General features: G+C 33.5%; 1 protein-coding gene across 1 annotated transcript; it reads right to left on the bottom strand.

Moving 5' to 3' along the window:
* Window positions 1–7458: 7458 nt before the first annotated feature.
* LOC124844046 (protein decapping 5-like) lies at window positions 7459–13638 on the bottom strand. Its single transcript, XM_088110828.1, has 8 exons — window positions 13378–13638; window positions 11189–11289; window positions 10784–10855; window positions 9676–10704; window positions 8540–8611; window positions 8187–8375; window positions 7968–8078; window positions 7459–7894 (listed from the first exon to the last, which is right to left on the bottom strand). Exons 1-8 carry the CDS (start codon window positions 13523–13525, stop codon window positions 7727–7729), a joined length of 1890 nt encoding a protein of 629 aa, XP_087966954.1. The 5' UTR covers window positions 13526–13638; the 3' UTR covers window positions 7459–7726.
* Window positions 13639–17800: the final 4162 nt, after the last annotated feature.

The following is a 17800-nucleotide window of genomic DNA, read 5'->3' as shown; positions in this document are numbered from 1 at the left end:
TAATGATATATTTATTTAATATAGAAAACTTAACTTGAATTTTTTTAAAACTAATAGTGATAATAAAATAAAATAAAAATATGAAAATGAAAACAAAATAAATCTTATTTAATGAAGTTTTTATTTTAGCGTTCCAGAAGTTAATAAAATTATATAAACAAATAAATAGAGATATTATATAGATATTTACTTTATACAGTAGTAGATGGTAAATAAATTTATATTTACATTATTATCTCAAATTGGTTAGATATTTATATATGCCATGTGAAATTTAATGTAAAGAATGGATTTGAGTAGATTTTTTCCTTCTCTTTCAATAGAAACCTTCCAAATGTAATTACTTTGATTAAATATATATTTCTTTTACAAATTATCTTTGTCCTTTTCTACAAATTTTCCCTGTAAATAGAAAACAATCTCTCACACTTTTATCACAAATTTCTAATGTATCACTTTAATAAATAAGGTAAAGAGGAAGTGAGATTAAACTCTTTTTATTTTATTAAGTTTTTATTTATTTTGAATTATATATTATTTTATTCACTCCATTTAACTTATTTTTAATTATTATTCTATTTATTTATTTATTTATATTTATATTATTTTATTTATCTTCACTAACTAATCATTTTACTTCAAGTTACCACTAGTCATATTGATTTATTTAATTTAAATTACCTTCAATTACACATTGATTCTATTTATTTATTTAATTTAATTTATTCTGGTCTTATTTATTTATTTTATTTATAATTTATCTCCAATATTGATTCGATTTATTTATTTTATTTTATTTATCTCAACTTACGCATTAGTCATATTTATTTATTTCATTTAATTTATCTTCAATGTACTGATTCTTTATATTAATTTATATTTTTGTTATTATATTTGTTTATAACATTCTATTCCATATGTAGTTATTTTTTTAAAGTTATTGTTTTGATTCTTATTTTATTTTATCATTATTTTATGATTTGAAAAGTAAAAGTAAATATTATTTTATTTAATAAGCTTGGATAAAAGGAAGTCACATATGTTATTCTATCACATATGTTTCATTGTCTGGATAGTGTACATATTATTGGTTAAGAATGTAGTCATCATATTTTATGATATTTGAAAATGTTCAAGAGTTTGTAAGTTAAGAAAGAGTCTTAAGTATATGCTTTATATTTGGAAAGTGGTACTTTGGTACACTACGGAATCAAAGATACAGACCATGGTGGAATTTAAGAATGTTTTACCGAGTAGATAAATATCTGGAGACTAAAATATTTATAGGTCAAACTTAAGAGTATTTAATACCTCCTTAACATCATCAAAGTTAAGTAGTGAGTATATGCCTATTTTATAAGCCAATAAATAACTAATATTATTGAGAAATTAATTATTGTGATTGTACCACTCTTTTTATAAGAAATACTCAACTATCTAATCACTTTCCAAAGTATTTTTTGATGTTCACAATAGATCATCAGAATTGAATATAATCCATATGTTTAATAAAATGAGATTAAGTCTTGTGGTTATAGATCAAAATTTAGGTCTCAATGTTTGTATTGTTTATTAAATTTATTAAGATTGATATTTAAGACTTAAAAAGACCTTACTCCTTTCATATTTTTAAGACTTAAAAAAATTTAAGATCGATATTTAACATTGTAGAATGAAAAAAATTAACAACTCTACATATATTATGTAGAATTAAGTTATCAAGTTGTAAGACACTTCACATATATTAAAAAAAAAGTAACTACTCATACTATATGTAAAATTAAACTATAAACATTTATGATATTGATTTTCAATTTCCTTTATGACACCAATTAAATATATTATATAATAAACAACACATTAAATTCTTATTTTTATGTAAAAAATAAAAAATTAATATATTATTTTTAAAAATATTATATAACAACATAATAAATAAGACACACAAGAAGATATAATTTTGTCTTTCTATTACTATCGTTAGTAGTGAAAACATATACTACGCACGTGTGTGATGTTTTTATCTTATAATATAAATAAAAATTATTTTTTCTAATTATTATTAAAATAAAAAAATTTATTAAATTTATAAAAGTATATTTTCAAATCATAAAAAAATAGTTACAAAATCTAGAAAGTAAAACAATAAATAAAGTAATTTTATTGATAAGAGCAAAATGGAGCATAGAATGTGTAATGAAAAAACGGTTACATAGTAATTAACAAATAACTAGTGAAAACACCTCTTAGAAACATATATATGTTTCAGGTTATTTTAATAAAAATAGAAAATTATAAAATTAATTATTCTTATTTATTATTGTAAGAACTGAAAATAAATTAGAAAGTTAATAGGGTAATCAAGTTAATGAAACCAGAAATTTTGCATTTAAAAGTCTATTTTCAGACATCTTGGTTCATTAACCAAACCCTATTCTCTCTAAAAACTAAGCTCTTCTTTTTCTCTGCCTTCTCTCTACCACATCTCTGTCTTCTCTCTTCCATTCCTCTTCACTGAACCAGTGGATCTCCGATCAGGTGGCGCCCAAACGTCCGCAACGTAGAGGGCTTCGAAACGAACCGATTCATTTCAGGTCTTAGGCTGGTAAGTCCCTGCATGCAGCCTCTTCTTTGTTCTTGAACCTAGCACATGAAATCTTTGATGGTTGCATGTGCCTTGTGCTTTCATCTTTTTCATTTTTTCTACTCCATTCTAGCTCTAAGAGTTGTTCCTATCACCGATGTGTTGTTCTGTAGGGTTTTGTTGAGTTCTCACAACTCGAGGTACTGTTAGGGCATTCCAGTGAGTTGTGTTGTTCAACTCCAAGGTAAGGGGAGCTAGGATACGTTTTAAATTACTTACATGTGATGTATGTATGCGGAGTTTTGCACTGTTGTGCTGTTGGTATTGCGTTTTGATTTGGGAAGATTTAGTTGCATGTGTTGAACTGTACGGTTTGTGAAACTGGAATGTGATGATTGTAAATCGTTTTGGATTCTTTAATTTCTGTAATTAATCATGTTGGGAGTGCTTGGGGTGAGAATCTGTTGTAATACTGATAAAATAGAAAACTTAGTGTTCTAGTAGAGTTTTTGGTCACTTTGAGAGGAAGTGAGGTAGTGAGGTAATGAGGTAGTGAGGTAGTGAGGTAGTGAGGTAGTGAGGTAGTGAGGTAGTGAGGTAGTGATTTTGGGCATTGGAGGTCTTGAGTGCAATTGGACTGTTTGAGTAGCTCAGATAGGTCAATTTTGACTTATTAGGAACCTCAAACTGGTCTAAAACAAGTTACAAGTATTTGAATTGAATTTGGGTCCCTAAGTTGTTGATTTTGGTGTTCTAGAGTAGCAATTGAGTCTAAATCACTTTAGAATTGTAGTATGAATGTTTATAATCATCTAGACAAGTTTAATTAGGTGTAAAACAAGAATTAGGGGTGTTAGAAATTGGAGAAAAGGCCTAGAAATGGTAAGGGCTGGTGCTAGTGCATGATTCTTCAGAATTTGCGTTCTGCAGATGATGTAGAGTCGTTATGCGAGTTGTCTCGCATAGCGAGTCCATGTAAAGAGTGCTCACTGTCTGAGTCATTCGTTGTGCGAGCTGGTGCGTTGTGCAAATGACTAGAGAGTGTTGCTCTTTGTCTGGGGTGGTGGCCTGGAGTCATTGCCATTTTAATTCGAAAGGCGAGAGGGGCGCAAAGCGAAGAGGTTTGGGGGTGTGCTCTCTGTTTAAGCCCTCGCATAGCGACCTGGGTGCGCTATGCGAGAAGACCTGAGGCTTGTAGCCTCAGCGAGTTAATTCGCATAGCGAATGAAAGGGGTGTGCTATGCGAGAGACATGAGGTCTGGCACCTCAGCGAGTTAATTTGTCTTGCGAGTGAGGGTGCGCTGTGCGAGAAGATCATGTCTTGCCTTGCGAATGGTGTGTGTTGAGCGAATCCTTTGAGTCCAGATTTCTCTTTTGCTTTTGCTTTGGGTGAATTAAGTGTGTGGAATGATTGGAATGCATAGTATGATGGTGGTAATGAGATTATATTGAAGGTTTAATGTCTCCGTAGGTCCCTATTTTGGTCATGAATTTCAAATAGGTCCTCTTTCTTTTCGGCGTATCAATGGAATCCTTGTTTTTGTAAAATTTAATCAATTAGAGGTCTGTCGTTAAATTGGACAAACGGCCGTAACAGTATTGGTTACGTGGCATGGTCAGTGCATCTACTAAGCACACGTGGCATTTAAAAGGATTTTTGTATTAAATAATTCGTATGCACAGAGGTATAATCACTTTTGGGTAAGGGCATACTAGGAAAATTGAAAAACTTTCAGGGCAGCCCCTTTAATTGAGAAATGCAACTGAGATTGGGGAAACAAATTGGGGCAACGAACTATTAGGGTTCGCGTGAGGGGAAAAATCCCATTCTTTCTTCGATTCGAAGCGCCATGTTTGGAAGCTGCTTGATGACGCCCATAACTTGGTTGTCACCCTTCATGACAAAATGAAAATAGAGACATCATTACGATGAGTGCAGGTGATACTGGAACAAAGCAAACCAAATGACGTGGCCAAAAAATCTTTAATTTCAAGCTCTGCCAGATTTCTCCACGCATCTAAACTTGCTGCAAATGTTGAGTTATTATTACTGAACTTAGTCTGCTGCATGCCGAAACTTGCCATGCTTATTTACCAGGTTCCGGTTTGGACAATGTTGGCTAATGTGGGGACTGACACGAACCCTTGCATGCACTCTGCCGCTTCCAACTACATCTTCTTCACCGATGAACCTTGTCGCTTCAGCTCGAACAAAGATCGCGATTTTTCTTCCCTCACGCGAATCCTAATAATAAAAACCCCCAATTTGTTTCCCCAATCTCAGTTGCATTCCTCAATTAAAACGTCTTGCCCTTTAATTTTTTCTTTTTTCCTAGTATACCCTTACCCAAAACTGATTATACTTCTCTTCTCTCCTTCTTCTTTATTTAATACAAAAATTCTTTTAAATGCCACGTCTGCTTAGTAACTGCACTGACCATGCCACGTAACCAATACTGTTACGGCCGTTTGTCCAATTTAACGGCAGACCTCTAATTGATTAAATTTTACAAAAACAAGGACTCCATTGATACGCCGAAAAGAAAGAGGACCTATTTGAAATTCATGACCAAAATAGGGACCTACGGAGACATTAAACCTATATTGAAAGTATGTGAATGTATGAGACATGTTTGGTGGTTGAAAGTAACAAGTGTGGTTATTGGACGTAATTCCATGATCTTCAAGGAGAGGATACATGGTGGTGCCCTTGGTGTGTTTTAGAATGATTTGCATGGTAGCTCAGTCTTGGGGGTTATCTTGAAACTACAATGGTCAATCATTCTCAAGTAGAGAGGATTGAACCGTGTCGTGAGTAGTAGCAAGAGGTCCTAGGTTTGGGTGCTTCTAGTATGGCCCAAGGTGAGTGATAACGGACTAACCTCGTGAGTGTGGTAGGATGAAACCCATTGGCAATGACTTTGCAAAGCAGTAGAGGCCACCACGAGTGCATGACCCACCATAACTCGACAATCATTCTAAGTCCGGACGAGTCAAGTGTAAAGTGTAACAAGTGGTGTTGTATGGTTCATTAACTTTGAATTAAACTTGCATGTTGTATGTGAGTGTTATAATATGATTTTTATATATCTAGCTCACCCTTGCTTCTGTGTTTGTGTTTTGCTTGTGTGTGCTTTTCTTTTGCAATGATCATCACTTAGATGTGAGTAGAGGTGGATGAGGTACCCCTGGAGCATGCCCTGGATGGTGATGATGTTGCAGCTTAGTCTAGTTAGGATTCTTAGTTGTTCCTATTTATTTTGAAATACTCGAATGCATTTAAAGTTTTAAATTATGACTAAATTTGGGATGACTGTAACCTTAATACTTTATTTACAGTCTTATTCTAACTGTTCTCTTATATTAAAAACGTGGACTGCTATATTATATGTTTATATATAATTTGGGATGTTACAATTTTTTTTTATAACTACAAAATTAAATATGAATAACTTTTATAATTTTATTATAATTAATTTTTATTAATTTTGTATGTAATTTTTTAATTTTTATTAATTTTGTATGTAATTTTTTAATTTTTAAAAATATTTAAGTTTAAAAATTGATCAAATTGAAAAAGAGGTTAAACAGTTGCTTAAAAAATAATATTAGTAACATTTATTTTAATTTAAAAAAATTACTTAAAAATAAAACTAAAAAGTCGCCTTTATATAAATATAAATTATAAATAAAAACAAAAATTACATTAAGAATAACAATAATTATAATGATGAAAATATTTATAATAGTTAAAATAATAATAATACAAATAATAATAATAATAATGAAGAAATTAGAAACGTGCAACAGGAAAATATGTTAATCGGAATTATTGTTGTAACTTTAATAATAAGTATTAAGGGGACAACTACTTTTAGTTATAATAGATCAGGATAGAAAGAAAAAAAACATATCAATTCCTTCATTTGTCTAAATTTTAACTAGACAAATCAATTCAATTTTCTCCATGCACTAAAATTTCGATCCAATTCATGTATTGATAATTTTTCATGAATAGGTATCAATTTATCTACAAAAGTAACATTTTAAAAGACATTAAAAAAGTTTTCGAGAATATAATTTTGAAAAGGTAGATTTAAGATATTTAATTATGATAAAACTAGTTGAATTAATTCTGATACATAACTATTTAATTTTGAGAAATAATTTGTGGATCATTAATTATTCATAAAATTGAAGGCTATTTGAACCGAACCTTCTTTAGTATACTTTCTACAAAGTATTTATTGAATGAATTTTCATGTAAGTGAAACAGATACATATAGTACAGTATTAAGTTTATAATTATAACAACTATTATCAATGGTTTTATCAATGGATCTTATCAATCACAATCACATGTTTAAAAAAAATAAACAATCAGACTCAGTAATTACGAAAAAGACTATAACAAGCAGTAATGCAGTCTTAAGAAATAAAATATATATCTCTCCAGCTAAATTCCAGTTTCACTCTAAAATTTGAAATTAAACTAAAAACTGTTGCCTCTATTTTCAGAAAAGTATATTTTATTTTGAAGGTAATCAAAGGCAACAAGACACAGAAGTTAATAGTAATAGTAGCAGTTATTTATTATGCCCTTGAAAAATTGCCTGCTTCTCATGCTACCATATAAGAAAGATTGTCAAAATCTATGAAAACTACAAGCATCCATCATAAAAACAAATTTATCCAAAGTTCATCATGAGTTATAAGTGAATTTCTTCTGAAAATACGTTAACAGTATTAAGTTTATAGTAAAAATAAAGAAAAACATTAATGATTGAGCACCAAAATCATATAAATAATACTTGTAGGGCTAAGAATCATTTGGCACCCCAGCACAAATGACTAAGCTGCAATACTGCAAAAAATTGTCTGAACTTCTCTGCCTTGTTGATATAACTAAAATAAAATGGTGTACAAACATGTTTCCACCAAACCAGGTAAATTTGGTAGAGGTGTAACAAGAGGCATGTAACATGCAATAGAAAAAGTTCTTACTTATTATTCTTCTGTTAAACAAGCACAGGTAACTCAGCAATGAAGCATAATAATCCCTAACATGACTAAGGTACTTTAGTTGGAGGCTACCTAGGCTCTTGCCCTCCATCATGTCCATAACTAAACATTCCCTGCCACCTATAAAGCTCGACCAGGCATGGCACCGCCACCACGAGCCCTGCCTCGTCCAGAATAGCCATATCCATATCCTCCTCCCCTTCCATAATAACCACCACGCATTCGTCCACCACGACCAGGGCCACGGCCGCCTCGGCTTCCATGGTACCTCACAAAATCACCAAACGTCTGCACCACAAATCAGCAAAAAGAATTTGACATTGTCCCCAGAAATATGAAATCCACGAAAGAGAAAAATTACCTCAGTATCAATCTTGACTTGTTCAGAGTATCTAGTCCTTCCATTTCGTGAAGTATTATCATGCACGTTGGAAGAGAGCGAGTCAAAGAAGTCATCCTTGTTATAAGTAGGCTGCAAAAATCATGAAAAGCAGAGTCAAAAACACAATACAAAGACTAAAACTCAAAATCATTACGTGAAAACTTGATACATATCAAGCTGCAAACTCGATTATATTACCTTAACCTCAAGGTTCGATAAATCATTATTCTCTTCGTCTTGGTAATCTTCATCATACGCTATTTCTTCACCATCTTTGTCTTTTGAGTGAGACTTGCTTTTACCAAGATGACCCCATACTTCATCCTTTCTGAATTTCTCATTCATTGCCATGAAATCAAAATCTTCAGTGAATTGTGTGACTGGACCCTGGAAGCATTAATAATTTTCATTTAGCTAATCCCAATGGTCCAAAAATTGTTTAAAAAGGAAAAAAAAGGGATAGAGCATGTTGTTTCATGGTAGATATTTATAATAAGTGACTTGAGAAATGACTACATTTATAAATGAAATAGTAATTTGAATGTTGTTACCCCATTTCCTCTTCCTCTCCCGCGTCCTCGGTAACTATAGTTATGATGAGTTTGAGTAGGAGCTCCACCCGGCTTAAAAAAATGCAACCAAATGTCAGAAGTCCTTCTCAATCAAACAAATAAACTCTAAATACAATAACTAACATAATAAAGCCATTCATGCGGCACTTGATGCTAGTTTTATTTGATAAAAGCAAAAGGCATACAAATTAAGAAACAATCATCAATCATTACAATTTATGTATGGAAGCTGACAATTAAAAGCATACACAAACCAAATCATATCCTACTTTAATTCTCTGCAAAAGAAATGGAAAAGAATACAGAAAAGTTTATCAGCAGAGAAGAGTTTGCAGACTATCTAAATTACAGAGCACAATTTCACCATATTCCTCATTAGATCAAAGCCTAGCTTAATGTATAGGAGGAGAGCAAGTTGCCATGAAAGATCAGAGGGAAAGTGTCATGATTTTCACATTTACAACGTTTAAACTTGTCAAATGCATATTCAACTTGGGAAAACGTGATTTTGCTTAACAAATAACGTTTGGTTTAATTTTTGAAAACACTTTCGCTAAGAAGTGAAAATATATAACTTCTGCATAGGGCTGAAAATTTTGTGCCATACTACGGACTTGCTTTTTAGATTAAATTTTCAAATGTAAACCACTTTCTTCAAACTTGGTACAATATGATTCACGGCAAACAGCTTTAGAATTGCCTTTTGCTTCCAGTCCAACATGATTTTAGTAAAAATATAATTTTTTTTTTATTGATGTTCAGTAGTGTTACTTTGCCTCCAAACCTAGGTTTAATAAGTGATAAAACTCACTATGCCAAACCTGCTTAATGCATCCAAACAAAAATCACTCACCTTATAAATCAAATTTACAAAATTAATTACATTCATTTAGAATCTTACAAATGCTCAATCAAACATGCACTTCATTCTAACCAAAATCAGGATAATCTAAAATCATTTACAACTGTCCATCCATGCACCCTAAATACCTTTAGAGGATGAGATTATTCCAATTCATTAACAAAACATCCCCCATATTACGATATTGTGTGGAAACATACAAACATATAAAAAACAATAAAAAACAAACTAATAGATCAAGAAGAGAGGATACCCTGTGATTGGGTCGTGAAGTTACTGGCAAAGGCAGTATTGGTGGTTGAACATCAGTAAAAACTGGCAGAGATGACTCAGAAGATGGCATTGATGATACCTGAACCACTTCAACATCCTTATGAGGTGCTTGTGAAGGTGGAGCTGAAGTAACTATTGATGGTCCAGGCTGCAATAATTGACCTGGGGTAATCAGAGAAGGGGCTGATGTTTCTGTATGGATAGAAGTTGATGATCCAATAACTGCAGGAGACAACTGTGATCCAGTTTGATAGGCTAAGCTTGAACCTGAAATTGCATTTGGTTTGCTGTTGATGGGTGGAACTATAGCATTTATTTCTGGACCCGAATTAGTCAGTGAAGTCAGTGAGGGTAAGCTAGCAGCTAACATGGTTGCTGAAGTTGAAACATTGGGTATCTTGTTTGTTACTGATGCTGGCAAAATTTCAGAAGCAAGCGTTGCAGAAGGTGCAGGAGGCAAAGCCGAAGGCAAAGCAGATGGTGCAGGAGGCAATGCAGAAGGTGCAGGAGGCAATGCAGAAGGTGCAGGAGGCAAAGCAGAAGGTGCTGGGGCAAAATTAGACGGAGGCAAGGAAGCAGATGTTAAACTAGGGGTAGTAGTACTCACAGGTAGTAAAGATGATGGTAATTCTGGTAAGTTTGAAGATACAGTAGGTAAAGAGTGACTAAAACTGGGATACTGCATAGGCTGCTGCAAGGAGGAAGGCATTGATAAACCAGGTGGAGGTCGAAGTAAAGATTGTTGTTGCAATTGAGGAAGCCCATTGGGAGTACCATAATATCCTTGCCAATACATTGGCATAGCAAGCCTACCACCATTTGCATTTGGAGCAGGCGGAGAAGCTCCCCATGATCCTATGTTACCTCCAGGTTGATACAAAGGTAAGGGCCCTTGAAAATTTGACCCAGGAAGTCCAAGCTGAGGGGTATGAGAGTTAAGATCAGTCAAAGGCCCACTTACAGCAGAAGGCAAACTTGTAGGTGTGGTGACAGGATGAGGATAGTGAGACTGCAGAATGCCATACCATATAATTAGGAAGACATTATTTAACTGATTCATTATTTACACAAAAAGAAATCTCATTAACCTGAATAATAGCTGGGTCATTGTTGACTTGTGGAGGAGGCTGCACAGGTGGAGAGGATTTGACTTGTAAATCCTGCAGAAAAAAAAAATAAGACATGTCTCAGCTGATCTGATTTGTATATAATATATGTGAACATCAATAAATCAATATTCCATGCAGTAACATCTATACAAAGTCTTTGTAGATTAAACAGATTAATTCAAAACGGATAAGAAAAACTGGATCAACCTTCTAATGTTCCATCTACTGATCAAAGATTCTAGAACCAAGTTGTACCAAAAACGTTTCTTCACAAAACTCACTCAATTTACATGCCATTATTCCTAAGGTACTCTCAATGAAACCAGGTACAGATACATACTTATTTAGGAAAAGAAAAACGTGTACATATTACATGCATAGTACCTTGATGTCAGTACCACGGAAAAGTATATACTCATAAACCTTGTCACCCGGGGGAATTTGTGGGCCATCTTTTTTCCTTCCTTCTGTACCAAAAGATCGCACTGCAACACAAAAAACAAAAACGCCACTTTATCAATCCAACCCATGATACTATACAACATATTTAGATGGTAAAACTAGAAGCTGCAATAATCCACACAGTTTTATGAAAACTATTGACCAGAAGTCCCGATGATTTGAAATTCAATCGAAGAGCACAACCATTATAAATACTACATAAACTTTCAACAGTACATGACTTGACTTCCAACCAATACACACATAGGAAGCATATCAAGTGAGAAATAGGTATCATGCCTTATAGGATAAAAGAATAACAAATATCGAACACTCAATCCCATTTAAATGAAGATTAAAGATAAATGCACAAGACATTTTTTATGAGATCATGTGGCCATTAGCTATACACACACACACACACCTGTGTGTGTGGGTGTGGGTGTGTGTGGGTGGGTGTGTGTGTTTGGGTGTGTGGGTGTGTGTGTGTGTACATAAATATATAGGGCACAACAATTATCATTGCAATTAAAGTTTGTCTGGATAGATAGAAAACAAGTAAAGTATGATCTTAGAATTACCACACAACAAATTTAGCTGTTGTGGTGGGAGAGACCTAATTCATATCAAGAACCCACAATTCCTGTGTAGCAGTCATGCCCTATATATCTTGCAATAGGGCTGTAACTTTGCACCACACTATGCAATCTTCGAAGAATACTATGTACAGACTGAGATATCAATTGATATATACTGCAGAAGAGCCGCACCAAAGCTAGCTAGTGTGGTGGATGAGTCCAAGTCCACATTTAGAATACCCTAATTCCAATACAAAACATAGCTTGCAACATAATCAAAACAAAAAATAGCCTAAGAGGTGTGATACAGCACTCCCGGGAGCTGTGCTTGTCTGCAAAAGCACCCATGATTGCCACAACACTGCATGTTTAAAATAACAGAAAACTGAAAGCGCAGAGCAATATCTGAGGGAGAGCACGGAAAAGTAAGGGTGAAATGAATAGAAACAATACCAAATAACATTGAAGACAGTGCCTGAGAACAGATCAAGGCCAGAAACACCGGGAAGGTGTCAAAAACCATTAGAAAATGCTGGAGATGCACCAAATATAGTGGGTCATGTTTCAAAAAAGGGTTTTATTTCAAACCTTGATTAAGGGAAGTATAAAATCACGCACATGTCTCCCAAAGTAAACCTTAAATGACACTATATTATGGAGGTTAAAGACGGGTTTCATCCAGGTAATGTTGCGGCCACTAATGCTACACAAGACTGCGATTCAGAACCCTCCAGACATGACACATTGTGGAAACACAACAGGCTAAAATGGTTCTAGATTGCGTAACACACCACAACAGCTCTATAGCGCGTGACTGACTATCCAAGAATACAGATATATACGTAAATTGCCAATTATTATTCTCTCACTAACATTAAAAATTCAAACATAAGAGGGAAGCATATGAATTTCCATTCTTTAATCCAGTTTGGCCTTAGATTTGGAAGTTTTTTCATAAATCTATCAGCACCGGATTATCTGAATTTTGCTTCTTTCAGTGTCGCACGGATATCGACTTAGGGACTAAATTTTTTCGTTCGCTATTTACTCCTTGCATTTATTAACCCGGCATGCAATAACTAAACAATCCACAAAAGCAAGCAGCAAATAACAAAATAAAAAAATTACAGGAACCAAACGTAAGCCTACGTCCATCTGAGAACCTTATCCAAACAGTGAAAGAAGTTAAACCCGGATACTTCAACAGAGATAGATTTAAACCACATGCCACGCTTAATAGACAAGTAAAACATGCAACCCAGATGCTGCAGGATAAAGACACATCAAGACCATTCTCGATCTCTTAGCAGAAGACCCGTGAACTATCACAACTTGAGAAAAATCCTTCTGTCTGAGGCAAGAATTCATACCCCAGTGACAAAGCCCCACCAGAATTCAATAAAAAAAATAACAAACAACAACAACAAAGATCAAATTTTGAGAGTGAATTCAGAGATCTGAAACGAAGAAAACAAAATTAAACTGAAAATAAACAAAACCCAGAAAGGATTAAGCGAAATTGGTCAGAATAAAAAGTGGTTAGCAGAAGAATACCATTTCTTAGGCCAATACTGGACTCTTCTGTGTTGATGTTGTACAGAATGCCCTCGTATCTGATTTCACTCTTGGAAGTGAGGCTTATCAAGCTGCCAATGTAGGTATCCGCCGCAGAACTCGATCGAGAAGCGCTCTCGGACGCCATAACCGCGAGCGAATGAGGTTAGGGTTTGGGTTTTGGGGCCCCTTTTATGAAGCCCCTGTTACAATCTTTTCCAACTTTCAAATGGGTCTCTGGGGGTGATGGGATGTGAATGAAATGATGTACCTTTTATATGCACAAAATGTATAGTAGTTTGTGAATGGGATAGGATGCTATGTGCATGAGATGATGTTATAATTTACATTGTATATTTGTAATGATGTAATAATGTATGGTAGTTTGTGAGTGGAATGGGATATTGTGACTAAGATGATGTAATAACATACATTTTGTCTTATTTGAGTCTTGTCCTAACAACTCCTTTACCCCAAAAGATCTCAATTAATATTATAAGAGTTGGTATGAACATTATTTATTACTTTTTAAATTACATTTCAACAGAGGATGTGTATATATTAAATTACAAGATTTTTTATATTATCTACTATTAATTATTTATAAATTATTATTTATTAATTATTAAATGTCAATTACTTTGTAATAAATATTTTATGAAAGTTTTTAAATTATTATTTAATTGATTCGCTATGTAAAAAAAAACACAGTTTTTTTTATTGAATTTAAACTCGTGAAAAATCATTCCTTAAATTTTATGTTTGAAACACAACTTTTCAAGTATATGAGATCTATACATATTGCTTGCAAAATATAAATCTAAATATAAATCTATGAAATATGAATTTATATTAGATTTCATACTTGGAAGTGGTTACACTTCCATACAAAAGGCTATATATTTACTTTTCTCTTCTTTTAATTTGATTATTTTAACTAAAAAGGTTTAATATCTCTTTTGGTCTTTCGAAAGAGGGAGAATGTTCGAATCTGTCCTACTTTTTTTAAAAAGTTAAAAAAGATCTTAACTTGTGAAAAAACTGTTCAAGTTAATCATTTTTTGTTATGCGTCAATTTTTTAACGGTGCAGCTGCCACCCTGGATAAAACATAATGACGTGCCTAGTTTACGTGACTGTGTGACTATGTGAGATTAAAATTGTAAAAAAAAACATAAATAACGTGGCAAAGGTTAAAAAAAAGAGGGGTTAGGGTTTGGGTTCCTCCAACTTGGTCTAGCAATCATTAGAAGATGAGAAGCCCCCGACAGAGTCGAAACCCCGCAGGAAGTCGAAGACGCTATCGTCCGAGGACAAGGATGGTGGGTCCATTCAAAGGTCGTCAGAGGACAAAAAAGGTTCGTCAAGGAGGGTGCCACGCGAATGAAGACATTCGAAGGGGGTTCCTTAAATGAATTCTCCTTCTCATAATCTGGACCTCAATAGAAAGACAAAGTGAAACGGTGGACCAGCAACATATTCAGTTTAGAAAGAGATTTAATCATCATCCAATATCAAGTACCTCATACGCATACATACTAAGTATATAACCTGCTTGGTGTTCTGACCAATATCAACTTTTTATCTTCATTTTGTTCAATTCCTCTTTTTTCTTGTAATACTTGTTAAAATAAAATGGCTTAATTTTCAACACCAAGAGGGGTGAATTGGTGAAATACAAAATCAATGTTTTCTTTAAATCTTTTTCGCAAAGTAGATGACTTTAAAAGCTTTCTTGAAACGCAAGGAAAAAGACTTTGTAGTGCAGCGAAATATAGTCGAATGCGTGAAAAGTAAAGTCAACTGAATGTAACAGAGTAGGGATAGAACAATCAAACGCTGAGTTTTTATACTGGTTCAGGCAAGCCTATATCCAGTGTCCTTCCACCACAGGAAGCAAATGCACTATAATGATCAAGGTTTTTACAACAAGGTTTTTATACAGACCTCCACATCAAAAATATAAAAACACCTCTCTAACCCTCTAATCAAAATATAGGCATACAACAAAAAGACCAGCAACAAGAATCCCCTCTTCTGCTGTCTACACCCTTTGAGAAACCCCTCAAAGTCAAGAACGCCGCACGCTCTTCTTCCTGTAATCACAACAGGGAAATAACCCAATCTTCAGTAGATTATCAACTCTGATCTTTCATTAAACACCTCTCTATGCAGATTTGATCAGCTCTTTCAAAACACATCAATCTTGCTCTTCAAGAAATCACAAGAGATGATCACCACGGTCTTCTTCTTTGATTCCTGGAGATTTTCCACGTTCTGTAAGATAGCACTAATATGTAATGAATATGAAAATGTTAAAATTCACAAAAGTTATTACAGAATTCAAATTCGCGTTAATATATATAGATAAACACATCTCAAACGCATTTTAGTCGACTTAGCTACTAATGGAGTCGAATATCACAATTCAATTAAAGCAGTTAGCAGCAATCAATGCAGTTAATTGAATGTACAATTAATGCAGTCGAATCACAATAAATGTTTGGTCAACGTATTTAAAAATATAGTCGTTTTAACATTTAATACAAGCATTAACATAATTTCAAAACTGTAACAGACTTAGTTGAATGACTTGCGCACATAGTCGACTTTGTAACAGTTAAAAACATAGTTTTAAAAAACTTTCTCTTCAAAAATTCTCACAGCACACTTTGAAAAAGTTTGTGCAAAGCCACAAGTTTTAATCGACTTACTTCATAATGAAGTCGACTTAAAACTGTTGTTTTGCTACACAATTATAAGTTCAACAAAAGTGCATGTGGCTTTTCTTTTCCAAAACAATTTTCATGCAATCACAAATTAAATCTCACATATAACATAGTGAATTGCAATGATCAACACAACACAAACATGTCCTCATATATTCATAATAATGAAAGTAACGAACATGTAACACATAAACACATGTGTTATTATGTGTTGTTATCATAAAAAATCAGAAACTCTGAGATTGTAGGTTCAGCTAAACCAGTGCTCCCCCTATCAACAATCTCAATAATACTGTCACTGACTATTTTGGATCCTCCGGATTCAATTGTTACCAAAACATACAACAATTTTTTAAATTGGTATAAAGGGCACCTTATTTACCAAAGTATTTTGTGCAATGATATCACGTCAAAAATTCCCTATGTTTTATTAATAGTAATGAGGTTTTAATTTTGGAAGTGCAGGGTAGGTACATGGTAAAGCCCCCTAGTTTCAAATCTATAAACTTTCTCGTAAAATCCATTCTAAAATATATCGGAAAAATGAGGTGCCGAGTAACTTTTACTTTCTGGAATACCAAACTGAAATGCATCCACATCTCATGCACCCATCTTGATCTTGTCATCTTCCTTCAACTCATCTTATCACTTTTTCTCAACCCATCTTCCAGAAAGTGGTGTGTGACCACCAAGCTTGGGAATGAGTGGCTTATGAAGGAGCTTTACAACGAGTTTGGTGGATAAGAAAGGAGGTGAAAGCTGCACATTTTGCAAAAGAAACAGAAATTCAATGAACATTGGACAGTGAGGGAGAAAGCTGCAATTTTTAATCCCATATCGCGATTTTCATTCTAACCCTAACCCCTCTTTTCTTTAACCTCTTACATGTTGTCACGTATTCAATTTATTTTCTCCCAATGTTAATTTTATATGTCAATAAACCTAACACTGTCACACAATCACATAAAATTAATACGTCATTAAGTTTTGTCCAGGGAGGCAGCTGCACCGTTTAATTTTTTACGTGGTTAGCAAAAAGGATTAACTTGAACTGTTTTTTCAAAAGTTGTGATCAATTGTTACTTTTTAAAAAATATAGGACTGTTTTGAACACAACCTCTCTTTCGAGGGACCAAAAGAGGTATTAAGCCAACTAAAAATGATAATTGTATAAGGGTAAACTAGACATTTTATCCCAAACCATTTCAAATGTTCACAAAACGGGAAGATTGAAATTTTCAATAATCCCCCAAATCATAGGTATATAATTCTTTTAAATCAATTAAGACGAACATAGTATATATCGTAATTTCATCTTCACAAATACACATAATTTGTACTATTTATGCATACAAACACAACATTAATGTTTTTAAACTTTTATTGTTGCTTATTATTATTTAGAATCTTTCCAAGTGATAACTTTATCCTATCATATAATTAAATTTTGTCACATGGTATGAGTCATATAAAATTTTACAAGCAATAATTATCTTTCTAGTGTCCTAGTGTGATGACAAACTATAAGTGTGAGGCACACGCTAGACAAACTATAAGTGTGATGACAAGCAATAATTGTAAGATGAAGTTTGCACTCACTTACATACTATAAGATTGGTCTAATCTCTAGTCGATGTGAGACTTCTAACACACACCCCTCATGCCGAGGTATACACATCTTGAGCGTGAGATTAG

Source organism: Vigna umbellata, chromosome 3 (genome assembly GCF_029865625.1).
Source record: "Vigna umbellata cultivar VRB3 chromosome 3, Vumbellata_1.0, whole genome shotgun sequence".
NCBI lineage: Eukaryota > Viridiplantae > Streptophyta > Magnoliopsida > Fabales > Fabaceae > Vigna > Vigna umbellata.
This window is presented reverse-complemented; position numbering and strand designations above follow the sequence as displayed.

Excerpts from the sequence above, each read along its gene's own strand:
- LOC124844046 (XM_088110828.1), bottom strand. The coding sequence starts at position 13,525 with ATGGCGTCCGAGAGCGCTTCTCGATCGAGTTCTGCGGCGGATACCTAC. Across the intron at positions 10,705-10,783 it reads ATGACCCAGCTATTATTCAG|TCTCACTATCCTCATCCTGT; the intron begins GTTAATGAGATT and ends GGCATTCTGCAG. Across the intron at positions 8,079-8,186 it reads TATCGAACCTTGAGGTTAAG|CCTACTTATAACAAGGATGA; the intron begins GTAATATAATCG and ends TGATTTTTGCAG.